Source organism: Syngnathus leptorhynchus, chromosome 1 (genome assembly GCF_054491065.1).
Source record: "Syngnathus leptorhynchus isolate UIUO chromosome 1, UIUO_Slep, whole genome shotgun sequence".
Taxonomy (NCBI): domain Eukaryota; kingdom Metazoa; phylum Chordata; class Actinopteri; order Syngnathiformes; family Syngnathidae; genus Syngnathus; species Syngnathus leptorhynchus.
In genome coordinates this window covers 12,576,856-12,604,687 of record NC_141195.1, presented here as the reverse complement: position 1 = coordinate 12,604,687, position 27,832 = coordinate 12,576,856, and the positions used below count along the sequence as shown (strand labels likewise).

At 41.0% G+C, this 27,832-nt stretch overlaps 2 protein-coding genes and 1 pseudogene across 4 annotated transcripts; all 3 read left to right on the top strand.

Moving 5' to 3' along the window:
• Positions 1–861: 861 nt before the first annotated feature.
• Positions 862–6,867, top strand: LOC147061984 (glutathione synthetase-like; annotated as a pseudogene). The gene is made up of 13 exons (XR_015067584.1): positions 862–892; positions 1,459–1,609; positions 1,740–1,885; positions 2,093–2,168; positions 3,011–3,147; positions 3,392–3,508; positions 3,695–3,775; positions 3,885–3,968; positions 4,049–4,131; positions 4,594–4,775; positions 5,324–5,405; positions 5,621–5,810; positions 5,954–6,867. The product of XR_015067584.1 is annotated as a glutathione synthetase-like (transcript).
• Positions 6,868–8,055: 1,188 nt separating this feature from the next.
• On the top strand, positions 8,056–16,408 carry LOC147061983 (glutathione synthetase-like). The gene is made up of 13 exons (XM_085915504.1): positions 8,056–8,203; positions 8,969–9,119; positions 9,250–9,395; positions 9,617–9,692; positions 10,025–10,161; positions 10,769–10,885; positions 11,071–11,151; positions 11,294–11,371; positions 11,458–11,527; positions 14,050–14,244; positions 14,723–14,804; positions 14,958–15,147; positions 15,293–16,408. Exons 2-13 carry the CDS (start codon positions 8,988–8,990, stop codon positions 15,414–15,416), a joined length of 1,428 nt encoding a protein of 475 aa, XP_085771630.1. The 5' UTR covers positions 8,056–8,203; positions 8,969–8,987; the 3' UTR covers positions 15,417–16,408.
• Positions 16,409–19,115: 2,707 nt separating this feature from the next.
• On the top strand, positions 19,116–25,108 carry LOC147061982 (glutathione synthetase-like). 2 transcript variants are annotated; one of them, XM_085924132.1, is made up of 13 exons: positions 19,116–19,191; positions 20,244–20,394; positions 20,525–20,670; positions 21,065–21,140; positions 21,504–21,640; positions 21,853–21,969; positions 22,147–22,227; positions 22,374–22,451; positions 22,531–22,600; positions 23,334–23,528; positions 23,983–24,064; positions 24,215–24,404; positions 24,550–25,108. In XM_085924132.1, the coding sequence occupies exons 2-13, from the start codon at positions 20,263–20,265 to the stop codon at positions 24,671–24,673; spliced, it is 1,428 nt and encodes a 475-aa protein (XP_085780258.1). In that variant the 5' UTR covers positions 19,116–19,191; positions 20,244–20,262; the 3' UTR covers positions 24,674–25,108. The 2 variants fall into 2 exon arrangements, with proteins under 2 accessions (XP_085780258.1, XP_085780267.1); XM_085924141.1 differs by having other exon boundaries at positions 19,120–19,191; positions 20,262–20,394.
• The last annotated feature ends 2,724 nt before the right edge of the window (positions 25,109–27,832 follow it).

Below are 27,832 nucleotides of genomic sequence, written 5' to 3'. Positions count from 1 at the left end.
CTCTCTTATGGTACAATACCGCAAAGGTTGTTCTGAAAGATTATCACTATTATTCACTATGAACTGGGACTCAAGGTTGTTTACAAAAGGATGACTGCTGCACGGTTATCTTCAAAGCCTATTGAAAGGCTGGTGCCTTTTAGTTCACTTTAAAATGTACCGTTTTATGGGTGTTAGATTTGAAACAATGATAAAGCGATTGATCAGGATACTGTCTATTTCAGCCCATATAATAATAATAATAATAATAAAAGTGATTTACAAATGGTCCTTTTGTGCTTATTTTAGACCACCTTATATACCTGGCAATTATTAATATATAGTATATCAATGTCCAGAGATGGACATTCCGTCTCAGGGACGAAACCGTTTGTCCCGGCTGGACACCAACTTTGCGGACGGTGAATGCAATGTTTTTTGTTTTTACAGACCAAAGATAGAATATCACGACGCACCATTTTTCTTGTGCGTGTTCACAGTATTTCTACGCACTTTGCTTCAAGCAGAAAAGAGGAGGAACATTTCTCAGTCAAAAAGTTTACACATGGCCAGTCAGTCTGGTGACCAACAATGATTGTGTTGATAGCTAAGTGCTATCTTGTTGACTCCTAAATGGGTCTAAACAATTCAATCCACTCACAGGATATTTTCAGTTGGTTAAGAAAGCTGGCTGTTTTGTGTGACACTGTACGTTTCTTTGCACTCAATATTTGGGTTACGGTCAAAAGTCCCATTTTTGAAACGTTTGGAATAACCTGTTTACCTGCCTCAACGCAGAGAAAATGCAAGCACACCCATTTACATTCCCACCTTCCAACAACATTATTGGCAGGTGTGGCTTCCACCCAGGCAAAGAGGAATAGAAGATCTAGGTCTGACATACTGATAAAAGGTAAGCAGCGTTCTCTGTAAATATCGAGTTGACCTTTTGGTTTGGTCATTAATTTTCCTAATGCAATGTATTCTCAACTTTTGATATAATTTGATTATTATTAATCGGTATCTTATCGATTTTTCCAATTTAACAAAATTGTTTTCTCAGCAATAACGTTTTATACATAACATTTATGTGGGAGGTTGTTGATTCAAATCTTTTGATGTATGTTTTTCGAGGATGTCGAATCCTGAAGCTCAAAAATAAGTGTACAAAGCTTTGTGTATTCCCTCAGAGCATGAACATTTCTATATTATCGTCATTGCATTGCGTGCATACGTGTATCAGATGGACAAAAGCAAATTTTGTACATACACCTACACCTCAATAGAACACGCTTCGATTCAACACGGCTTTCTGTCTAACATGGGTTGGTCATGGTCTGGATCTTAAAATCAAATTTTACAATGTTGCCTTGATTGATGAAAGACGATGAATTCGACAAGCCGCATGTTCCCCAATGTTTTTAATTTCAAGTTTGCTTCCTTCTTTACATGTGATCATTCGCTTTGACTGTATGATAGATCTTAACTCTCCATCAGAATGGCTAACGAGGTACGAAATGAGTTACTGATGAACACAACCCTAATCGATGAACTGGCACAAGTGGCAAAAGAATCAGCATTGGCACATGGTATTCTTATGAGGCTTGACAAATCTCCCAACTCGTCAGAGGTGAGCTTTCCCAATCTTTTTTGGTACCATAATTGAAGTAGAATGAATAGTTACATGAAACCTCTCAAACAATTTTTACAAAAAGTTGTGGAGAGGTGCAACGTGCTCACTTTTGCTTTTTGTTTTTCAGAAGGTGACGTATGCTCCTATCACTCTTTTCCCCACGCCAGTACCAAGAGCTCTTTTCCTCCAGGGCATGGCCGTGCAAACTCACTACAACACACTGATGGATAAGATCAGCCAGGATCCTGACTTCTTAGAAGAGGTTCTTGCCAGGTAGGATGCTGACTCCATACTGGAGTTTAATTACATTTCATAGCTAAAAACATTTATAAGAAAACAAGAGAGATATTTTTAAAACATTGGAGCAGAACATATTACTGGAAAAACATTTCCCCCAAAAGTCATTATTTTTTACAGCACTGTCAGATGATCTATAGTCATTTATTGCAAAGTTTTAATATTGACGTTGACATCTTCTAGCACCATTACAGTGGATGATTTCACTGCAAGGCTGTTCGAGATACACCGGCAGGTCCTTAAAAGAGGAAGGTTGCAGGTATGTATACAAGTCAGGGATGGAACCAGAAATTTTGAACTGATGAAAACCTACAAAGAATTGTTCTGACCTAATTAAGTGAAACAGCACATCCTGCTGTCGTCAAATACACTCTGACACAGTGCACTGACTACTACGGCACGTCATTATATTTCTAGTGTAGCTGTACTTGTAATATCAGCCAGAGGTGAAGATAAAAGACAAGTCAAATAAATTTGAATTGGATGAAAAGGAAATGGTAATGATAGCGTTTGTTTTTCATTGAGAACCGTATCTCTGGCAGTTAGCGAGAAAGTTTGGTCAAGCATCAAGTTAAAAACTGTCACATCTCATTCGCAATGTGAGCAGGTCCAGGCCCTGGGCCAATCAAAATGTGGGCGGGCCTACGACCCCGTGGCCCTAAATACCAATGTCACTGATGCAAGTCCACATTTATAACCTGTATATCAAGCTTGTCTAGCTAAGCATGCCTAAGGGGCTTTGTGGTTTGAGGCAGTGATTGAGGAATGATGGGAGAATAGAAAAAGCCTCAAACTCCCATTACTCACCCAGCATCAATTGTCCAATGTCATGTATTGTCAGGAGCAGTTTTTTTTTAATTTATTTTGTAAACTGTGCACAAAAAAGTGAAAAGATGCTTTACAGGGGTATACAAACAACTTTTTTATTTTTTTTAAACCTGTGCATTAAAAAGTGAAAAAAAGGCTTTACAGGGGTCTACAAACAACACATGTAATAAATAATGATTAATAATAAGTAATAAATATCTCAAAGTATTATTTAGGAAAGCTTATTTTATGCTCAAGTCCACGTTGATGAATCTGATCTTGCCTTCTTTCCAGTCAATTGGGTTGTGTCTGAATCGATCCGACTACATGTGGGAGCAGGAGAATGGACACACATCTCTGAAACAGATTGAGATCAACACCTTTTCTGCTAGTTTTGGAGGCCTCGCATCACGCACACCCAATGTACACCGGTAACATAGTTGTCAACATTTAACCCCAAAATAATTTTATATATTTTATTTACTTTATGTAAATAAGGCTTTTGGATGAATATACCAGAAAAACCCAAATGTTAAGAATCTGAACAAAATTGTTCCCTGTCAAAACAGTTTTAAAATCCAAATTGTGTTTGATTTCAGAGTTCGCTCGAAATGTCTTATCTCACCTTCCTATTTAAAATCCTGTTAACAATGACAAACATCTTGTTTGCAACAGACACATTCTTCAGGTGGCTGGCCAGCTGGAGGAGAGCCAGCGCATCATCGACAACAACCCTGCGGTGGGTCTGGCCAAGGCTTTGGCTAAGGCCTGGGAGCTCTACGGATCAAAGAGGTATGCCCAGGGAACACCCCAAAAAAAAAAAAAAAAAAAACATGCCATTGCCAAGCTTTCATTTTTGAAATACGCACATTCAAATAAAGAATACTTAACATTTCCCTGATTATGCTCCGTACCCCTAATGTAGAATGTGTTTATGAAGCAGTAAAGTGTTAAACAGGTTCTCTGTTGTCATTAAAGAGCGGTTGTCATGTTCGTGGTGGCGGAGAAACAGTTCAATATTCTGGATCAACGAGTAATTGAGAATGAGCTATGGAAAGGGTAAGGTGTGATTACTTACTTATGTTGTTTAAAACAGGTTTGCTTCCAAGTTCATTCTTTGCACACTGGCCCTTTTTCCATTTAGTGATAATCTCAGAATGTGTTTCAGGAATATTGCCACCATACGAAAGCGTTTTGAGGATATCTTTGAATCTGGACGCCTAGATGGGGACAAGAGACTATTTGTCTAAGTGTTCTATTCAATAATATCCAACACGGAGAACAGCGTGTTTTTGCTTGTCATTTCAAAGTTCTGCCCTCCCACAAACTCAGTGATCATCAGGAAGTTGCGGTGGTCTACTTCAGGCACGGTTATATGCCTCAGCACTACAACTCTGAAAAGGTAATGATTTACTGTCTTTCTTGAAGAGAAACCATACAAATTTTGGATCAGACACGTGTAGGCTAAATGATATACTTTTATCGCTAAAAATATTTCTGGAAGCCTCCAAAATCAACTCATAGTGGGCCTCATTTACTAGAAATGCTTACACGCCAATTTGTGATTCATTATCAAAATATTCTTACGTAAATGTGTGCATATTCTGCAAACGTCTGCCTCCTCAGGATTTGCCTGTGGAATCCTGACATATTTCCTTCCAGCAGTTTATTGTCTTATCTTACCTTGATGTCATTCACCCACGCCTATCTAGCCCAAACCACATTCCGATGTCATTGCTGTATTTCCTGTTCCTATGTGAACCACATACATGTATATGTAAAGTCTCATTCTCTCATCGGGATCCCGGACATTTACAAACAATCCATACTTGGCTATGGCTGCCATACAGGTTTTATTTGTCCCAACTCCATTTTAGGCATGATGATGGAGTGCTCCTTAGCTGTGAAATGTCCTGATATCAGCACTCACCTGGCTGGAACTAAGAAGGTCCAGCAGGTGCTTGCCCAGCCAGGTGTTCTGGAACGATTCTTTCTTGACCAGCCGCAAGTAGTGGAGCAACTTAGGGCCACTTTTACTGGCCTCTACTCTCTGGACATGGTGAGAAACAAGATTCAAGAGTCAAGAGTTTTTATTCGCCATGTTTGAGCGTGCCAAACAAGGAATTTGACTCTGGTACATCACAGTCTCTGTTCATCATTTAGGTGACTAACAACACTCAGGACATGTGAAAATGACAAATGACAACTATTCTCAGACCTCCCCTGATCTTAAACTCCCACGAGGGCAAGGAAAAACTCAAAACTCCAACTAGGTGAAATGAGAAAGGTTGAGAAGACACCACAGATGGGAGGGTCCCTCTTCTAGGATGACCAGGCTGCAATGGATGCAGCGAAGACACATAGTACAAACAGTGTAGACAATCCAAAATATGGTTTTATGGAACAGCTCACAAGCGCATAGTATAGATCAGTGGTCCCCAACCCTACTGACCTGGCAGATGTGTTTCTCATTATTTTTTCTGCTGCTCTGTGTGAAATGGCATCTGTTTGTGCCATGCAAAGTACGGGCATATATAAGATATTTTTACTCCGCTTTCATGTGAAAATTGGAAAGCTTGTTTTGTTGTTGTTTGTGTTTAATTAAAGGGAGCAGAAGGAGACAAAGCGGTAGCAATGGCTTTGGCGACACCGGATAGGTTTGTCCTGAAGCCTGAGCGAGAGGGAGGAGGTACAGTCAAAACATAAAAAGTCATTCACTTCATCCTGCAAAACAGTTATCCATTTAACAACTATCCATTTTCTGCATTACTCAGCCTCTGCACTTACACGTCCAAAGATATTGGTAGGTGGGTTGGTTGTCGGATGGGTGGATGGGTAGGCGGACGGACGGACGGACGGGCGGGCCGGTGGACCGACGGAATAATCACAATTCTTTCCTTCAAGGAAACAATATTTACGGACAAGAGATCTGTGAGGTTCTTGGCAAAGTGAAGAGCAGTGCAGCGAGAATGGCCTTTATACTGATGGATAAAATCAAGCCCGGGTCTACAACAAACTACTTGATTAGAATGGGCAAGCCCCTCAAAATTAGTCTTTGTGTTAGTGAACTGGGCTTCTTTGGAACCTATGTCAGGTAAGCACAGTCACGATTCATTTTGTCTATAATTGTATTGTCTGCACCTTTGGATACTTGTTTCATATTGCTACTATCGGGCTGAGGAGTTTGAACAGACAACAAATAATTTCTTATCTAATCCCCACGTCGTTTTTGTGCAGGCATGGTAAAGACATGCTGATGAATGATTGTGTGTTCAGAAAACTCAGAAGGAAGTGTAGATTCTGGAATGGCAGGCTTGGACAGCGTGCTCCTCTTCTGAGTGCCTGGACTTGGCACCATTAGTCAACAATGTGCTCTCGCAATGTTTCCCTGCTCTGCCAGTCTATATCCACCTAAATGGGGCTCTGGTGATGACTCATTCATTGGCAGATTGTTCAATGCACGTGGATACTAGATGCCACGACAGTTTTCAATGGATTGATCCTCTGCACGATCATAAACATAAGTTCCCCCATGGCATCGATTTTATTGATAAGATTTGCATGACTTAAAGTATTAAAAACTATTAATTGCTGCCCGTTTTCATCATCTGCTGCAACATCCAAGGATTTACCATTAAAATGTGTCAAAACTAATTGTGTGACAACTTTTAAATCTGAAACCGTTGATGAAATAATGACACTTAGAAATACCAGCGCTCCAAGCTAAATCCAATCAGAATCTGTACAGTTCCTAGAAGATTTCTGTGTAAAATATTGTGCATTGAGAGAATGAATGAATGAGAATGAAAAGTGACATTTTGGATCAAAAATGGCTAACAAACCACAACTATTTGGAATGAAAAAACATCAGCACACTTACTGTGAGCATTTAGAATAAGTGAAAAGTAGAATGAGGTGAATCGGATGCATTTTGTGGAAGTAAATACGCGTCCAAAAAGTGGGCGGAATAAGTCGAATAATAAAGTACAGTAATAATTTTGAAAAATTCTACCTACAAGTTGAAACACTGAGAAATAAAATCGACTTCAACCAATTCTTACAATATATTACCACCTGCTGGTCTTTTTGCATCACTGCAGTGTCTCAGAAAACCTTTCAAATATTCCAGAGGTCGGTGCCTGTATATTAAATGGACGTAAACAAATTAGCCAAACTGGCCAAATTTGGTCATCTCTGTCTATCTCTCCGCCTGTCTATCAATCAATCGATTGGTGGATAGAGAAGAGGGCGCACAGGTGAGGATGGGGTGGGGGGCTGCGTAGCACTGCTGCCCCCAAGAGCTGTGTGGCCATCCAGCCATCCATCCATTTTCCATCCATACCACTTTTCCCCACGGGGGTCACGGGCGTGCTGGAGCCTATCCCAGCAATCATCGAGCTGTAGGCGGAGACACCCTGAACTGGTCGCTGGCGAATCCCAGGGCAAACCATCTTTACAATGTTATTTAGGAGGCTTGGCTCCTGTATTTTGGGGCTCAAAAAGTGGTACAACCACAGAAACACGCTGCAAAACTTGGAAAATCGACTTGTTTTGCTTTTAAAATTATTGTCTTGTGTATCTGAAGTATCCAGGAGTGTAGAAAATTGTAATATATCCCTCTGGATGCTGCAGAGATACTGTTATGATCCTTTTGGGGGGCTATTTTTTACTACCGTATTTTCCGGACTGTAAGGTGCACCTTCAATGAATGGCCCATTTTAAAACGTTGTCAATATATAAGGCACACTAGACTATAAAGTGCACCGTTCATGCAATCACAATATAATTTGAAATAGTGAAAAAAATAACAATATTTCAATTATGTTAATATCACTCAACACACAAAATAAACATGTAAAGCATACTTTAATAAGTACAAAACAAAACACTCAAATTGATCGGTAAACTTTAAAAGGCATAGTTAAAGATGAAAATAATAACAAGAGTTTGTCTGTGTGAGACAATGCACACAAAGTTCATTGTTGTAAATGTGGTCTTTGGTCTGTGTCTTAGTACTGTAGAAGTCAATTTATGTTATGTTGGTGCATGACATGATAATGTCACACAATAAATTTGGCTGAGCAGAAGTGCGTGTGTGCATGTGTAGGATGAAGGGATGGGGTGATGTTCATGTGTGCTCATGTGTATGATGTGGCTTTTTGCCGTCAAAAATGTGGCTCTTAGTCTCTGACTGGTTGGCCACCCCTGGGCTGTAGCCTTGGTTAAATAAAGATATTTCTAACAAACTCAGAATTTTTTTTTTTTTTCGTGGATACTGCAATCTACTTCAGTTTTACTTTCACTTTCAAATTGACTTCACTTTAACTTTTACTTTCACTTTCAAATAGACTACACAAAGACCGTTGGAAGCTTAATGACTACCTCATAAACCGTAGTGCAAGTGATTTATTTTCCTTGACTAATTTAAAGGCATTTGATCAGAAGTCGTAACAGCACTCCATTGTATGACCACAGAGACAGCAATCGGTAAGGGCTGACTGCTTATACTGCAACAATTGAGGGCACCTCCTGCAGCTCTTCACTTTGAATTGGACATCCACTTTTTCTTTGATTTTTTTATACCATCTATTGTATGTGCACTTTTCCTTTGATTTTTTTTACATTATCTATTCTATGTGCCCTCTCTGCATCTATTGCAGACTGGTCATCCTGGAAGGGGGATCCTCCCATCTGTGGTTCCTTCTCAAGGTTTCTCATTTTTTCCCAGTAGGGTTTTTTTTAGTTTTTCCTTTGGGAGTTTAAGATCAGGGGATAATTGTCAAAAAAATGTTTTTATTATTATTATTTTTTTTATGTGAAGCCCTTTGAGACTTGCTTGTGATATAGGGCTATATAAATAAACTTGACTTGCAATTCTCCGTATGCATGGCTCTGTTTTTATTACACTTTCAAGACTTTCTAAATAACGCGCTTTCAGGGTTAACGTGATTCCCAAATTCTGGACCCAAACTTCATGTAAAATCGTGGTTCTGGTGTTTTGAGTTGACTAATGTGTATTTTATTGACGATACTGTAATTTTACAAAAATGACGAATTGTCATTGTTTAATAATTTAATTTAATTATAATTGAATAATAAACTGGATCTTAAAATTAAGTTTTACAATTTTGTTTTAACTGATGAAAGACGTTGAATTGGATAAGCCGCATGTTCTGGTGTTTTCAATTTCAAGTCTGCATCCTTCTTTACGTGTGATCAGAATGCGGCATTCGCTTTGATTGTGTATTACAGATCTTAACTCTCTATCAGAATGGCCAACGGGGTACGAAATGAGTTACTTATGAACACAACCCTAATCGATGAACTGGTAGAAGTGGTAAAAGATGCAGCATTTACACATGGCTCCCTTGTGAGGCTTAGAAAATCCCCCAACTCATCAGAGGTGAGCTTTCTCAATCTTTTCTGGTACCATAATTGAAAATGTTACCATAGTTACATGAAACTTTTCAAACAATTTTTACAAAATGTTGTGGAGGGGTGGAACGTGCTCACTTTTGCTTTTTGTTTTTCAGGAGGTGACGTATGCTCCTATCTCTCTCTTCCCCACGCCAGTACCAAGAGCTCTTTTCCTCCAAGGCATGGCCGTGCAAACTCACTACAACACATTGATGAATAAGATCAGCCAGGATCCTGACTTCTTGGAAGAGGCTCTTGCCAGGTAGAATGCTGAACTCATACTCGGGTTTAATTCCATTTCATAGCTGAATACGTTCATAAGGAAGTAAGAGAGATAATTTTCTATGTATATTTGAGCAGAACATTACTGGAAAATACAAACATTTCCCCCAAAAGTCATTATTTTTTCCAGCACTTTCAGATGATCTATAGTCATTTATTGCAAAGGATAACACATTTTATTTAAACATTGTCATCTTCTAGCACCATTACTGTGGATGATTTCACTGCAAGACTGTTCGAGATACATCGGCAGGTCCTTAAAAATGGGAGGTTGCAGGTATGTAAGTCAGGGACGTAGCCAGAAATCTTGAACTAGTGGTGGTGGTGGTGGTGGTGGTGAGGGGGGGGGGAACTGATGAAAAAAAAAATGTAAAAATATATATATAATAACCAATCATGCCTACCATAAAAAACCTAAAATGAATTATTCTGACCTAATTAAGTGAAACAGCGCATCCTGCTGCAGTCAAGTGCACTTTGACACAGTGGACTGACTACTACACATCATTATATTTTCAGTGTAGCTGTGCTTGTAATATCAGCCAAGGGGCTATGTGTAATTTTACGCATTAGCCCACATTGATGTATCTGATCTTGCCTTCTTCCCAGACAATTGTGTTGGGTCTGAACCGGTCCGACTACATGTGGGAGCAGGAGAATGGACACACATCTCTGAAACAGATCGAGATCAACACATTTGCTGCTGCTGCTGGAGGCGTGGCTTCTCGCATTTCTGATGTACACAGGTAAGACTTGAGCATTTAACACCAAAATAATTGTATATATTTTATTCCTGTAAATACAGCCTCGGAGGCTCGGTGGCGCACTGGGTAGCACGTCCGCCTCACATTTAGGAGGGTGCAGGTTCGATTCCACCTCCTATCCTCCCTGTGTGGAGTTTGCATGTTCTCCCCGAGCCTGTGTGGGTTTTCTCCGGGCACTCCGGTTTCCTCCCACATCCCAAAAATGCTTGGTAGGCCAATTGAGCACCTAAAAATTGCCCCTAGGTGTGAGTGCGAGTGCGGATGGTTGTTCGTCTCTGTCTGCCCTGCGATTGGTTGGCAACCAGTTTAGGGTGTCCCCCGCCTGCTGACGGCTGGGATAGGCTCCAGCACGCCCGCAACCCAGCTGGGGACAAAGCGGTTCAGAAAATGGATGGATGGATGGATGGATGGATGGATGGATGGATGGATGATAAATAAAGCCCCCGATGTTGAAAATCTGAACAAAATACATTTATTGTAACAACAGTTTCAAAATCCAAATTGTGTTTGACTTAAAAGTTTGCTCTAAAGTTCTTATCTTACCTTCCTATTTAAATTCCTGTTAACAATGACATCTTGTTTACAACAGACACATTCTTCAGGTGGCTGGCCAGCTGGAGGAGAGCCAGCGCATCATCGACAACAACCCTGCACTGGGTCAGGCCAAAGCTGTGGCCAAGGCCTGGGAGCTCTATGGATCAAAGAGGTACGTCCATGGAACACCCACAAAAAACAACACACATGCCATTGCCAAGCTTTCATTTCGGAAATACGCACATTCAAATAAAGGATACTTAACTTCACATTTCCATGATTATGCTCTGTACCCCTAATGTAGAATGTGTTTATGATGCGGTAAAGTGCTCAACAGGTTCTCTGTTTTCATTCAAGAGCGGTTGTCATGTTCTTGGTGGAGGAGACCCAGATAAATATTCTGGATCAACGAGTAATTGAGAATGAGCTGTGGAAAGGGTATGGTGTGATTACTTGAGCTCTTATATATCCAGGATTAATTGTTGATGTAATTTAAAACAAAACCTTTTCAGGTTTGCTTCGAAGTTCATTCTTTGCACTGGCCCTTTTTCCATTTAATGATCATCTCAATGTGTTTCAGGAATATTGCCTCCATGCGAAAGCGTTTTGAAGAAGTCTCTGAATCTGGACACCTAGATGGGGACAAGAGACTATTTGTGTAAGTGTTCTATCCATCAATATCCAACACGGAGAACAACGTGTTTTTGCTCGTCATTTCAAAGTTCTGTCCTCCCACAAACTCAGTGATCATCAGGAAGTTGCGGTGGTCTACTTCAGGCACGGTTATATGCCTCAGCACTACAAGTCTCAAAAGGTAGTGACTTTCTGTCTTTAATAAAGGTAAACCATACTAATTTTGGATCAGACACGTGTGGGCTACATGATGTACTTTTAACGCTAAAAATGTTTCTAGAATCCTCCAAAATCAACTCACAATGGGCCTCTTTTACTAAAAATGCTTATACACCAATTTGTTAGAACATCCTTAGGACACGCATATCGACAAATCATGATGGATCAGTCTTTGAAAAAAAATATTTTCAATGCAGACGCTCATCTTTACTTTAAATCTCATGGGGGCGTCTGCTTTCAGTCTCTTACAAACGGGCTGATCTTATACAGGGACTCCAGCCTACTCCTGGGATTGTGTCTGATCCAGTAGACCCAAGCCTCAACTGATCTTGTGCTTAGGGTCTATTCTTGTGCTGCTATGAAGAGCGCCTCTGTGTTCAGTCCAGCCTTTTCAACTAGGGTGACCAGACATCCTCTTTTTCCCGGACATGTCCTATTTTGAGCCCTAAAAAAGTGTCCGGGGGATTTCAAAAATCCGTCCACCCATCCATTTTCTGAACCCCTTTGTCCCCACGGGGGTCGCAGGCGTGCTGTAGCCTATTGTCCAGGATTTTGTTGGCCGAGTACTTCAAACAGTACATGTACAGTACATTTTCAATAGAATCGCCACTCCATTCCATTTCACACAATTGCAGGTTTTTCTGTATTGTACGCAAATAAGTCACGCCCTTCTCCTCAAATCTCGTCACACAAGTAGAGTGGGCTGTTCAGTCTACATCGAGTATTTACAAGCAATACTGGAACGAAAATGCACGTTCACCGAGGAGTTGAAAAAAAAATCCCGTGCTTTTGTAACCAATACAAGAAGGACACAGGGATTTTGATGACTCGTGCCAAGATTCCATTTTCCCTCTGGAGCCTATTCCAGTCCTCCATAGACATGTCTGGCAAAGAAGAATGTCCCAACACTAGATCTTCAAGATCATCTGAAACCCCACCTTCATCACACAACAAGGTTTCAACGGCTGCTATTTGACTGTCCAAACGCTGTGTTTCCTTTGGTGAAGCTGTATGAGCGTTGGCAACATGACACAAACTCAGCAGTTGTTCATTGCGAGTTCGGTGGACGTCAGTCCTATCTAGCTCGATGCCTCTCGCAGTTTCTTTTGCACAAGCACTGCATTCATTTGATTTGTACATTGTGGCAACATATGTGAATCATCTCCACAGTTGTAACAGAAATTTCCTACCTTTGTGGAATTCACTGTAGGTGTAACTGGGACTGCGGGAGCTGCACTGGCAACTTTAGATCTCTCATACAGCTTACGTACAGGTCTTTCATATTTGAGGGCTTGATATTTTGGTACACAAGGAACTTTCTGAAGCTCAGCCTCGTCTTTCCTCCAGCTTCTCTCATTTTCCTGATGAAGCTGAGTGCTTGACATGTAAGGCAGGCAGTTACGTGTCTGTGGCAAATAAAGGTGTTAACACACCCTGCAAATGCTGCACCGATGGCCGTATTTCTTTTGTCTTATTTTACTTAGTGTACCACTATAAAACAAAAAAAATGTCAGTGTACACATATGTTTTTGTTAGTGTAAATTTGTTTTTGTTTTTGTATATATGTTGTTTTATGTTTTTGCAATTGCTATACAGACACCATGTCATTTGTGTCAACCCCCCCCCCTCCCCCAAAAAAGACCCCCCTCCCAAATGACTGCCCCCCACCTCCGAAAAAAATAGGCGTCCTCTTTTTCAGGACCAGAAATCTGGTCACCCTATATCAACCCACTGATATGTTTTCTCAATGCCAGCCACTTCTTCAAGGGGTGGAATCGTCTATGCATTGTAAGGATCTTTCTTGTCATGATATCAGTGGCTTGCATTTCTTTCAGTGGCCAAGCCATTTTGCCAGCAGCGTCTCTTATTACTGGCAAGGCATAGGTATTATTCTGGAACTTTTTATTGCCGTGCCTATGACTATTCACTATCTGCTTCACCTCTCCTTAAATATTTGGCTTTGGTCAAACTCCAAACTGCCTGATTAATATTTGCCGATGGAATCCTGAGGTAATTGTAGCTGTTCTATGCAGCCTTCCGGTAGTTCAATCCCTTCGATTGACATTATTTTACCTTGACATCATTCGCCCACACTTATCAAGCCCAAATAATATTTTCAAAGTCAAAGTCTGCTTTATTGTCAATTTCTTCACATGTTAAGACACACAAAGAGATCGAAATTACGTTCCCCACCGTCCCATGGTGACTAGACACATCACACAACACATACAAGCAAATGGCACAAAGAGTAAAGACAATAGATAAGAGCGATGAATAAGTAATAAGCAAATACACTAAATAAATAAACCCTAAATAAATAAGTAGACAAATAAGAGGAACGAAATGAAGTTTTAATGTTGTTGCTGTATTTCCTTGTAATGTGAATCACATACATACTCATTCTCTCATCGGGATCCCTAACCATACTTGGCTATGGCTGCCAAACAGGTTTTATTTGTCCCAACTCCATTTTTTTATTTCAAGGCATGGGACGCTCGCCTGATGATGGAGTGCTCCTTGGCTGTGAAATGTCCGGATATCAGCACTCACTTGGCTGGAACTAAGAAGGTCCAGCAGGTGCTTGCCAAGCCAGGTGTTCTGGAAAGATTCTTTCCAGACCAGCCGCAAGTAGTGGAGCAACTTAGGGCCACTTTTACTGGCCTCTACTCTCTGGACATGGTGAGAAAGAACCTGATGCTTTGCTACATGGTGCACAGTGCTCTGAAGAAATCTTCAACATGTTTCATTCAAATTCCCAACTACCAGTACACTCTCAGTTGTTTGTGACTATGCTGAGATCTGAAGTGCTATCTCAGATATTTATTGTTTCACATAACGCGATAACAGCGCCTGTTGAAACATCCTCCAAAGGCGACGAGCCCCAAAAAAACATGTATTTTTCCTGTCTACATCTCGATATTGCAACTGAGGGTATGTTTATACAACAGCAATTTTAACAGAAAACTGCAAAATTGTTTAGCTATGTTGACATTGACATTTACTGGCCTGGCATGTGTGTTTCTAATGATTATTTTTACTGCTCTGTGTGAAAGGGCATCTGTTTCTGCCATGCAAAGTAATATATACAAAAAATTTACGAGGTTTTCATGTGATAATATGAAAGCTTGTTTTTGTTGTTGTTGGGGTTTGTTTAAAGGGACCAGAAGGAGACAAAGCGGTAGAAATGGCTTTGGCAGCACCGGATCGGTTTGTCCTGAAGCCTCAGCGAGAGGGAGGAGGTACAGTCAAAACATAAAACGTCATTCATTTCATCCTGCAAAACAGCTATCCATTTAACATCTATCCATTTTCTGCCTTACTCAACCTCTGCACTTACATGTTCAAAGATATTGGTAGGTGGGTTCGGAATAATCACAATTCTTTCCTTCAAGGAAACAATATTTACGGACAAGAGATCTCTGAGGTTCTTGGCAAAGTGAAGAGCAGTGCAGCGAGAATGGCCTACATACTGATGGATAAAATCCGGCCCGGGTCTACACTGAACTACCTGCTCAGAATGGGCAAGCCCCTCAAAATTAGTAATTGTGTTAGTGAACTGGGCTTCTTTGGAACCTATGTCAGGTAAGCACAGTTACTATTTATTTTGTCTATAATTGTATTGTTGGCACATTTGGATGCTTGTTTCACATTGCTACTATCGGGCTGAGGAGTTTGAACGGACAACAAATGGTTTCTTATCTAATCCTCGCATGGCGTTTTTGTGCAGGCATGGTGAAGACATGCTGATGAATGATTGTGTGGGCTATCTTATGAGGACCAAGAGTACAGAATACTCCGACGGTGGTGTAGCTTCTGGAGCGGCAGTCCTGGACAGTGTGCTCCTCTTCTGAGTACCTGGACTTGGCACAATTCTCTCCCATTAGTTAACGATGTGCTCCCGTAATGTTTCCCCGCTCTGCCAGTCTATATCTACCTAATTGAGGCTCTGGTGATGACTCACCCATTGGCAGATTGTTCAATGCACATGGATACAAGATGTCACAACAGTTTTCAATGATTGATCTTCTGTTTCCAACCCTGTCTGTCCTTGACCTTCCTGCCCTGTTGTTTTCCCAGGAATCATTTCTGCCCCTGACATTGAATTATGCCTTAAGTCTGGTTCACACAGCAAGATTTAAAACAAATTGGTGGACTTTCAAACTCCAAGAGACCCCACAGTTGATGAGACCCAATCACGGGTATAACAGTTTTGAATGTACCGTGTGTGGTGTGCAACCCTCCTGAAGATAAGCAGTTGGCAGAAAATGGATAGATGAATTGACAGATTATAAACTTGCCATTCGACACCTAAATTTTAACTTAAATTGGCATGATAATGAACATTTGTTCTACCATTGTATCAATTTTATTAAAAGAAAAAACTATTAATTGTTGCCTGTTGCCAATACCTGCTGCAACATCTAAGCATTTTTCAACATACAACAAAAGGCTGAGTTGACATTCAGTTTTGACAATATACATGTATAGTTGCTTTTTTTAAAAAACTTGTGATTTAAATGTGTCAAAACTAATTGTGTGACAACTTTTAAATCTGAAACCGTTGATGAAATAATGACACTTAGAAATACCAGCGCTCCAACCTAAATACAATCAAAATCTGTACAGTTCCTAGAAGATTTCTGTGTAAAATATTGTGCATGGAGATAATGAATGAATGAGAATCAAGAGTGACATTTTGGCTCAAAAATGGCTAAAAAACCATTACTATTTGGAATGAAAAAACATCAGCACACTTGCTGTGAGCAGTAGAATGAGGTGAATCGGATGCATTTTGTGGAAGTAGATACGCGTCCAAAAAGTGGGCGGAATAAGTAAAATAATAAAGTACAGTAATAATTTTGAAAAATTCAACCTACAAGTTGAAACACTGACAACAATAAAATCGACTTCAACCAATTCTTCCAATATATTACCACCTGCTGGTCTTTTTGCATCACTCCAGTGTCTTAGAAAACTTCTAAAATATTCCAGACGTCGGTGCCTGTATATTAAATGGACGTAAACAAATTAGCCATTGGACTGACAATGGATGGACCAGTGTCGGAAGCCCTTTTCAATGACAAGGACAGATGAGGACGGGGGACGGCTGGATTATGAGTCAGGACGCAGAGACGAGGACAGAGGGGTGTCCAGGTCAGAAACCAAGAACTGAGTACAAACTGGCCAAATTTGGTCATCTCTGTCTATCTCTCCGCCTGTCTATCAATCAATCGATTGGTAGATAGAGAAGAGGGCACACAGGTGAGGATGGGGTGGGGGGGCTGCGTAGCACTGCTGCCCCCAAGAGCTGTCCGTCCATCCAGCCATCCATCCATTTTCCATCCATACCACTTTACAATGTTATTTAGGAGGTTTAGCTCCTGTATTTTGGGGCCCAAAAAGTGGTACGACCACAGAGAAACGGTGCGAACACACCCACTTACATTCCTACCTTTTATTAGCAGATGTGGCTTCTAGCCAGGGAAAGAGCTAACAAAGCTCTAGGTCTAACATACTAAAAAAAGGTAAGCAGCTTTCTACGTAATTATCAAGTCGACTTTTTGGTTTAGTCAATAATTTTTCTAATGCAATGTATTCTTTAATTTTGACTTAATTTGATTCATATTAATGAGTAGCTTATTCGTTTTTTCCAATTTAACAAAATTGTTTTCTCAACAATAACTTATTGGTTGTGAACATTTATCTGGGAAGTTGCTAATTTAAAGCTGTTAATGTATGATCTTCGAGGAGGTGGATTCCCAAAGCTCAAAAATAGGAGCATTTTTTCATAACCCATGTACAAAAGTGCATTCCCTCTGTCTGGAAAAGATGAATGAATAAAAAAAAGGTCATATTTTACCCAACTGTCTGACTTAAAACATCTAGTATATGTACCAAAGTGCTGTATTGCAACAAAATATCATTATCTATAACTCATGCAACACTCAGACAAACATTTTGGAAGGATGAGTCCAGATTTGCCCAGGAGATCTTCATTCCATCATCAGTTAATCTGACTTAATTTGTTTATATGTTCTTTTTCTTTTTTCGAAATGCCTCTCACCTTCCCAGCAGCAGGTATCCCCCACCCCCCACCCTAACCCGGCATCAAAGCTGGCCCTTCTCAAGGTCACCCATAGACCAAACCACTGATGAAAAAAAAAAATCAACAAAATAACCGTCGGCAAATGAATCCGGATTTGAGTTGTTTTTTTTAATTTAACTCCACCTCTCTCCTATTCACATGTGTAAAAACGTGTATAGTCTTGACACAAGCAATTCATAATTCTCCAAAATTTAGCATTGAAATCCCTTTATCTCATAATTTTGCTTAATCCAATGCCAAAAAGCATGTTCTTTCATTCTTTCTATTTTTTTCTCTCTCAATATCTCTTCACTCAGCCCCCACTGAAAAACAGACAGACTGCTCTTTTCTTTTTCTTTTTTCTTTCTCAGTGTCTCCTCACTCAGCCCCCACCGAAAAATGGGCGGACTGCTCTTGTTCTCTTTTTATTTTTTCAGGGCGACACACTAATCTTATGCGGACCAGTTACTGTTCACAAACAAATCTCCTTATAATTTTACTCGAAACTCGCATTGTTTTGTGGTGCATATCTGACAGACTACAGTCTCCAGCAAATTATTTTGTGCACCATATATCCAATTTCATCCTTATAACATATAATGCAGACAGCACACAAACAACAGAAAAGCCCACAAAGACACAGCACACAGACATCCACTATTTGGTGTTTCTATTTTCTCATAATAATGACTTTCCTCACTCACACCAATGCTTTCACATCACACGCAGCCACAGTACCTCCCGCGTGAAGGCCCACAGGTCAACCATGTCGTTGCTTCCTTCATAATGTTCACATCTGACATCTCTCGACGTCTACTGCACAAAACGTCTATCGTTTATTTCCCGTACTATCAAGCCATCGTTCACACATCACAATTTCTGCCAAACACTTTAATTTTTCCAATGGAACGCACATCCACATACAGATACAGGAACCAACGGGGTGCATTCTTTCCCCACGCACACACATACAAAGACAGAAAGATGACAGACATTTACGGACATTTAAGCACACACAAACAAGTCCACAAGCACTGCGCACTCAAACAAGCCAGCGCTCATAGTGCACAAGTTTGCGCGCACACAACAAGTCCGCGCGCACTGCACGTCTTACATGTCTGTCTTATTCGCTGCTTTGTAATTCTATTACTTTTATTTGCAAATTTTAACTTAAGCGTTTACACCTAATTTAATCTCTGGCTCTTTTGCATCTTGATGCAAATAATTCCTACCAGCAGGCACACCAAAAGCATTCTAGGCTTCCCTAAATCATTTTCACACATCCGCTACTGAGTAGTGTCCCTATATTTCCCTCTCAGGGGACTTCCTCGCTGTAAACATTCATCGGGAAACATAGACCATCCCTTTAATTTCCACTCGGCCCTCACCGAAAAAACGGACGGTTTTGCTTTCCCTTTTTATTTTTTTCTCCACTATGCTCCTCATTCCTTCTGAAAAGCGCACACACTCCCTGCAACGAGGCGCTGCTCCCACGCTTGTTCACCAACAGAGACCAGCTCTTCCAAGCCGTCTCCATTCAGGTATTATACCAACCGATAACTTGCGTTGTTCTAACAACTCAGGGTCAGACGCTTCCAGTCTGCTACCCTAGTACTGCTCGACTTTGTCATCTGAATATCAGTAAACTTAGTCGTAGGTCGGAGCTGCATCTTTTCCGAGGCCTCCCTTGCGCGTCGGGTTCAGGGACGTACTACCAGCTCCTTAGTTACTCTACGGCACTTTTCGCATCGCCTCTACTCACACAGGACCACCAACGCGAGTTCCTAAGCCTCGCTTTGTTTATGCCCCCAACGGTGGGACTTCTCTCAATGCGCAGCCTGCCAAACTTCCTCCCTCAAAGCATACTCTGAGGAGGATGTGCTCCCACGGCAACCCGTAGTCCACAGCGGGCCGGCAGCCGTCAAGAACGACAAACAAAAAAAAAAAGGGCAAGGATCATTCCGAGCAAACGTCGTCATTAGCAACATTATTCAAACCAAATCTAAGCCTTAGCATTCATCTTTGGTCAAATAATTCAAAACTTCAGCGGCTGCCCCTTCAACGGACAGCGCACGGGTTTTGACCGGAAGAGATGACCTCCGGGTCAAGCATTTAGCTGCATCCTGCTCTGATTTCCTCTTTTGCAAACTCAGGCTCTGACTGGGAAGCAATTAATCAATCGTAGCAATTAAACCTTGGGCGCCTTAATGTCAATGGTGCACTTAGTGCAGAGACGGCAATCATTAAGGGCTGTTAGATTTTTTTGACTGCTTATACTGCAACAATCGAGGTTTTAAAGTTTTTCCTTTGGGAGTTTAAGATCAGTGGATGTTTGAGAATAATTGTCTTTTTTTTTTTCATTTGAAGCCCTTTGAGACTTGCTTGTGATTTAGGGCTATATAAATAAACTTGACTTGCAATTCTCCGTATGCATGGCTCTGTTTTTATTACACTTTCAAGACTTTCTAAATAACGCGCTTTCAGGGTTAACGCGATTCCCAAATTCTGGATAAGCCGCATGTTCCCGGTGTTTGTAATTTCAAATCTGCATCCTTCTTTACATGTGATCATTCGCTTTGACTGTGTATGACAGATCTTAACTCTCCATCAGAATGGCTAACGAGGTACGAAATGAGTTACTGATGAACACAACCCTAATCGATGAACTGGCACAAGTGGCAAAAGAATCAGCATTGGCACATGGTATTCTTATGAGGCTTGACAAATCCCCCAACTCATCAGAGGTGAGCTTTCCCAATCTTTTTTGGTACCATAATTGAATATGTTACCATAGTTACATGAAACCTCTCAAACAATTTTTACAAAATGTTGTGGAGGGGTGGAACGTGCTCACTTTTGCTTTTTGTTTTTCAGGAGGTGACGTATATTCCTATCACTCTCTTCCCCACGCCAGTACCAAGAGCTCTTTTCCTCCAAGGCATGGCCGTGCAAACTCACTACAACACACTGATGAATAAGATCAGCCAGGATCCTGACTTCTTAGAAGAGGTTCTTGCCAGGTAGGATGCTGACTCCATACTGGAGTTTAATTACATTTCATAGCTGAATGCATTTATAAGAAGGTATGAGAGATATTTTTATATATAGTTGAACAGAACATCCATCCATTTTCTGTACCGCTTTGTCCCCACGGGGTTGCGGGCGTGTTGGAGCCTATCCCAGCGGTCTTCGGGCAGTAGGCAAGGGATACCCTGAACCGGTTGCCAGCCAATCGCAGGGCACACAGAGACGAACAACCATCCGCACTCGCACTCACACCTAGGGGCAATTTAGTATTACTGGAAAATACAAACATTTCCCTGAAAAGTCATTAATTTTTACATCACTGTCAGATGAATTACAGTCATTTATGCAAAGGATAACAAATTTTATTTAAACATTTTCATCTTCTAGCACCATTTCTGTGGATGAGTTCACTGCAAGGCTATTCGAGATATATCGGCAAGTGCTTAAAAATGGGAGGTTGCAGGTACGTAAGTCAGGGACGTAGCCAGAAATTTTGAAGGAGTGGGTGGGGGCGGCTGATAAAAAGTGGGCGGGCCAAGGGAAATAAATCAATATATAATATCCAACCATGCCTACCAGCAACAACCTAAAATGAATTATTCTGACTTAATTAAATGAAACAATGCATCCTGCCATATAGTCAAGTGCACTCTGACACAGTGGACTGACTACCACAGCACATCATTATATTTCTAGTGGAGCTGTGCTTGTAACACCAGCCAATGGGCAGCGGCTGCTTTTCAGGCATCAGGCTGCATTCTTCGTGTAGTTTTACGCAATAGTCCACATTGATGTATCTGACCTTGCCTTCTCAATCAATTGTCAGTCAATTGGGTTGGGTCTGAATCGGTCCGACTACATGTGGGAGCAGGAGAATGGACACACATCTCTGAAACAGATCGAGATCAACACCTTTGCTGCTGCTGGTGGGGGCATGGCCTCTCACATTTCAGATGTACACAGGTAAGACTTCATATGTTTAATTCATGTAAATAAGGCTTTTGGATGAATATACCAGAAAGCCCCCGATGTTAAAAATCTGAACAAAATGTTTTCATTGTCACAACAGTTTCAAAATCCAAATTGTGTTTGACTTCAAAGTTTGCTCTAAAGTTCTTATCTTACCTTCCTATTTAAATTCCTGTTAACAATGACAAAAATCTTGTTTACAACAGACACATTCTTCAGGTGGCTGGCAAGCTGGAGGAGAGCCAGCGCATCATTGACAACAACCCTGCGGTGGGTCTGGCCAAGGCTTTGGCTAAGGCCTGGGAGCTCTACGGATCAAAGAGGTATGCCCACGGAACACCCCCAAAAAAAATTTCATTTCTGAAATACACACATTTAAATAAGAGTACTTAACATTTCCCTGATGATACTTTTATTTTTGAAATACGCACATTTAAATAAGAATGTAGAATATGTTTGTGAAGCAGTAAAGTTTTTCTGATTCTCTGTTGTCATTAAAGAGCGGTTGTCATGTTCGTGGTGAAGGAGAACGAGATCAATATTATGGATCAACGAGTAATTGAGAATGAGCTGTGGAAAGGGTAAGGTGTGATTACTTGAGCTTTTATATATCCAGAATTAATTGTTGACGTCGTTTAAAACAAAACCCTTTCAGGTTTGCTTCCAAGTTCATTCTTTGCACACTGGCCCTTTTTCCATTTAGTGATAATCTCAGAATGTGTTTCAGGAATATTGCCACCATACGAAAGCGTTTTGAGGATATCTCAGAATCTGGACGCCTAGATGGGGACAAGAGACTATTTGTGTAAGTGTTCTATCCATTAATAACCAACACGGAGAACATTTGCTCGTCCTTTCAAAGTTCTGTCCTCCCACAAACTCAGAGATCATCAGGAAGTTGCGGTGGTCTACTTCAGGCATGGTTATATGCCTCAGCACTACAACTCTGAAAAGGTAATGACTTGCTGTTTTTCTTAAAGGTAAACCATACAAAATTTGCATCAGACACATTTAGGCTACACGCTAAAAACAATTCTGGAACCCTCCAAAATCAATCCACAATGGGCCTCAGTTACTAATAATGCTAACACACCAATTTGTTTGAACATCCTTAGGACACACATATCGACAAATCATGATGGATCAGCCTTTGAAAGAAAAGTTTTTCAATTGCAGACGCTCATCTTTACTTCTTCACGTTTCATGGGGAGGTCTGTTTTCAGTCCCTTACAAACGGGCTGATCTTATAAAAGGACAAGAGCCCACACCTGGGATCTTGTTTGATCCGGTAGACCCACTGATCTTGTGCCTGTTCTTGTGATGCTTCGATTCGCGTCTCTGTGCTGTCTTTCAGTCCAGCTTTTTCAACACACTGATATATTTTCTCACTGCCAGCCAATTCTTCAATTTGATTTTGGTACATGGTATGCGGGGCCTTGTCTTTCCATGACAGTCCATGTGGTTCTTTCTCCTTCTTGGGCAGGTCATCTTTAGGGCCCATCATCTTGATTTATTCTTTAAGGCTTGTTGTTTCCTCCTGGATAGTGCCCTGGGCGCTCAGGAATCCAGTCACAACGGTGCCATAACAAAAATACTCATTCACTTGTCGGGTTCCCTAACATGTGCAAACAAACCATACTTGGCTATGGCGGCCTTACAGGTTTTATTTGTCCCAACTCCATTTTAGGCATGGGATGCTCGTCTGATGATGGAGTGCTCCTTGGCTGTGAAATGTCCCGATATCAGCACTCACCTGGCTGGAACTAAGAAGGTCCAGCAGGTGCTTGCCAAGCCAGGTGTTCTGGAACGATTCTTTCCAGACCAGCCGCAAGTAGTGGAGCAACTTAGGGCCACCTTTACTGGCCTGTACTCTCTGGACATGGTGAGAAAGAACCTGATGCTTTGCTACATGGTGCACAGTGCTCTGAAGAAATCTTCAACATGTTTCATTCAAATTCCCAACTACCAGTACACACTCAGTTCAATGATGATGTTTGTGACTATGCTGAGATCTGAAGTACTGTCTCAGATATTCATTGTTTCACATAACGAGATAACAGCGCCCGTTGAAACATCCTCCAAAGGAGACGAGGCTTAAAAAGCTAAATTTGTTTTCTTGTCCACATCCCGATATTGCAACTTTGGGTATGTTTATGCAACAGCAATTTTAACAGAGAACTGCAAAATCATTTGGCTATGTTGACATTGACTGGCCTGGCATGTGTGTTTCTAATAATCTATTTGCGCCATGCAAAGTAATATATTGGAAGTTTTTACTGGGCTCTCATGTGAAAATTGGAAAGCTTGTTTTTGTTGTTGTTTATGTTTAATTAAAGGGAGCAGAAGGTGACAAAGCGATAGAAATGGCTTTGGCGACACCGGATCGGTTTGTCCTGAAACCTCAGCGAGAGGGAGGAGGTACAGTCAAAACATAAAATATCATCAACCTCTGCACTTACACGTCCAAAGATATTGGTAGGTGGGTTGGTGGTCGGATGGGTGGACGGGTAGGCAGACGGACGGACGGGCCGGCGGACCGACGGAATAATCACAATTCTTTCCTTCAAGGAAACAATATTTACGGACAAGAGATCTGTGAGGTTCTTGGCAAAGTGAAGAGCAGTGCAGCGAGAATGGCCTACATACTGATGGATAAAATCAAGCCCGGGTCTACAACAAACTACTTGATTAGAATGGGCAAGCCCCTCAAAATTAGTCTTTGTGTTAGTGAACTGGGCTTCTTTGGAACCTATGTCAGGTAAGCACAGTTACTATTTATTATGTCTTTAATTGTATTGTTGGCACATTTGGATGCTTGTTTCACATTGCTACTATCGGGCTGAGGAGTTTAAACGGACAACAAATGGTTTCTTATCTAATCCTCGCATGGCGTTTTTGTGCAGGCATGGTGAAGACATGCTGATGAATGATTGTGTGGGCTATCTTATGAGGACCAAGAGTTCAGAAAACTCAGAAGGAGGTGTAGATTCTGGAATGGCAGGCTTGGACACCGTGCTCCTCTTCTGAGTACCTGGACTTGGCACAATTCTCCGCCATTATTTAACACTGCCCAATTGATGCTCTGGTGATGACTCACTCATTGGCAGATTGTTCAATGCACATGGATACAAGATGCCACAAATGTGTCAAAACTAATCGTGTCAGAACTTTCAAATCTGAAACCATTGATTGAGGAATGACACTTAGCAATGGCAGCGCTCCGACCTAAAGCCAATTATAATCCGTAGAGTTCCTAGAGGATATCTGTGTAAAAAATTGTGCAAGGAAAAAATGGGGGCTAATGATATGAATACCTGGAATATGTGGATATGAAATGAGGTGAATTGGATTAATCATGTGGAATAAAATGTATAGCATTTATGCGATTAAGATTAAATATTTCCATGTTAATTGTACCATGATGATAAACTGCTATCCAAAACTTGTTTAAAAAAAACAAAATTTACTCGTCTTAATCTTTCTTAAATTACCCTTAGCTGGTATGGTATTTGATCTGTGAAGTGTACATAATGCATGAGTGATTAAATGGTCTACCATTAGTTCTATGATGACTCTTGTGGTTTTGTAAATAGTTCACTGGGTGGCAGTAAAAGCAAAGGTATTTTTTTACATCAGCATAAGGGATAGGCTCACCCGAGCCGTGGCGCTTGCGAGCATATGGAATATATATACGGTCAGATGGATGAATACATAGTTTTTTTGTGGTTATCTAAATTGACACCTAATAGATTTATCTATGTATGATCATGATATGATTACCAACACCTTTCATATATATACAGTTCATATGACTCCTTCCTTACCGGAAAAACCTCGTCCATTCTCGGAGTCTTCCTGTTATTTTTTTACCCTTAATAGTGTTGACTTGCAAGTGCGACACATTCCTCAGGGTGGGGGGCAGTGGGGGCATCAAACAGAAACAAAGGTCATTGCCGGTGAAGTCTGTCAGCATCAAATCATGTCCCACAGGAAACCCATGCCATCCATTTGTTTTTGCCGTAAGAACCCCAAAAGAAAAAGAACAAAACAAAAAAAACATTTGTGATTTTTGTCCCTTGAACCTGTTGTCACTGGGATAGGGATCAGTCCAGGGCTAAATCCTTTTTAACAGGTGTTTTGCACAAGTAATACAAGGACCGGGGTGCTAAAATCTTACAACCGGCTGTTGTGGTGCAGCCGGCATCTCCCTGCTTTGGTTTTGATCTTGCTTTAATTCCCTATCAACAGCGCCAAGTCTGCCTCAACAATTGTGCTGTAATAAGCCTGTTACACAAGTGCTTTGGCCCAGTTAGTCAGTGACCTCCCTCCCTTAAGTGTGAATCAAGTGTGTGTGTATGTGTGTGTGTGTGTGTGTGTGTGTGTGTGTGTGTGTGTGTGTGTGTGTGTGTGTGTGTGTGTGTGTGTGTGTGTGTGTGTGTGTGTGTGTGTGTGTGTGTGCACGCGTTTGTGTGTGTGTGTGAGCGTGCATGTGTGTGTCACAGCGACACGAGAAGAGAGGCAGGATGCGAGCTGTGAAAGGATGGAATTGGGTCAGAGTCACTCTGCTCTCCTTTCTTCCTCAGGTAGGATGCAGAGATGTCAGCAGGTTTTAAGTACCCCTGTGTGTGCACGTGTACAAACACATGCACACGCATGCGTGTGTTGGGTTGTAGTGGCAGATAGTTTTGCACAACCCTCTTTTTTACCTCCGCTCTATCTTGTTCATGAGAATTGCTATGATGGCTACTGCCTGTTTAACAAGACAAGTTTCACTTTTTTATTTAGTAAACAGCAGGGTCTATTTTTGTAGACAATGAAAATGTCAGGTGTAAAAATCGCTGCATCTTGATTTTCATGAAATTTGACATACAGTACTGCACCATACTGGGCATTGCGGCAGACCATTGGGATTTTCTTCTTCATGCCACTGGTGTACCTGCTATTTTGGTGTCTGAAAGAAGACTAAACTTTAGATAAAACAATAAATTACTTAGGACACAGTAAGTTTCATGTACGTGTCATCAAATTTATTTTCAGATTTTTTCTTTCTATTTCATCAGGTTATTGTGGTATTTTAATTTTCTCTATTTGACCTATGAAAGCTTATGCAATACAGATTTTATTAGTATCAGAGTAAGTTTAATTATAGTAGTACATTTGACACCATGGATGAAAAGAAGCAACCCCAATCTATTGTTTTTCTGTTCCTATTTTTTTTTTCTAATTAAGCTAAATCACTAAACACATGACGAAAGGATGTCTCTGTAGGGAAATAGGCCGCCATTTCCAAGGTTATCACTTGTAAATGAAGGCAAACGAATCACTTGGTCACAGGTTCCCGAAGGTGAGATCTGAATTGTTGCCTTTCTTACAAATGCAATTATTGCCCTTCACAATGTCACATGACCAGATAGCCGAATATCATTTTACACAGAATAGTTCTGGTAGCTGCCTATTTTAGTTATTTTTGTCAGAGCTCTACTGGTTGGGTTTCTCTTTTGCACAGTATAACTGTGCCAAGTATTACATTATGTAACATTTATTCTTGTTTTAAAAGCTACTTCAGCAGAATTATAAAAGGCATCCGTGTGCCTGGTCATATTAACACACTAAGACTTCTGCGACTACTGACTGTAGATTCTTGCGGCATCATGCACAAAGGGAGGAATAAAGATCAGATCCTGTTTTTGAAGCTTTCCAAGTTCATTGCTACTATAAACTGCAATCAATGACAGTCCACTACTATTAATGACCTCTTACCAAACAGCCGGATGGACAAATCCAGGGAGTGCAGTCTGCCAAGGTCACAAACTGCTGACACACCCTCACTACTCATTAGTTACCACCAGCTTGCGCACAGCCAGGCTTCCCTTCCCCTGATCACTCTCATGGAGTCTAAATGGAATTTCATGGCTTGAGGTCACCCCCTACCAAAGTGATACAGGGCTCAGTAAGACTGTAGACTGCGGCTAAAGCAGGTTTTTACATTCTGTCAGAAACGCTGAAACACTTGCGCAATGAGTGCCGACAGAAGCGATTTTCTGCAAAGACGACATCTGGCAAAAAAAAAAATTGTGCCGCACTTTAGCGTGCTAGACACATCTAAACCAAACAGAAATGTTTGTGTGACCGTGCTGCGTCATATCAGTAGCCTGCTGGCTATTGTAATAAAAGACTGTCCATCAC

Coding starts and splice junctions, on each gene's coding strand:
- LOC147061982 (XM_085924132.1), top strand. CDS start 20,263: ATGGCTAACGAGGTACGAAATGAGTTACTGATGAACACAACCCTAATC. Junction 21,141..21,503: donor TTAAAAATGGGAGGTTGCAG/GTACGTAAGTCA, acceptor ATCAATTGTCAG/TCAATTGGGTTGGGTCTGAA. Junction 21,970..22,146: donor GAGCTCTACGGATCAAAGAG/GTATGCCCACGG, acceptor TTGTCATTAAAG/AGCGGTTGTCATGTTCGTGG.
- LOC147061983 (XM_085915504.1), top strand. CDS start 8,988: ATGGCCAACGGGGTACGAAATGAGTTACTTATGAACACAACCCTAATC. Junction 14,805..14,957: donor GCCTCAGCGAGAGGGAGGAG/GTACAGTCAAAA, acceptor CTTTCCTTCAAG/GAAACAATATTTACGGACAA. Junction 15,148..15,292: donor TTCTTTGGAACCTATGTCAG/GTAAGCACAGTT, acceptor GTTTTTGTGCAG/GCATGGTGAAGACATGCTGA.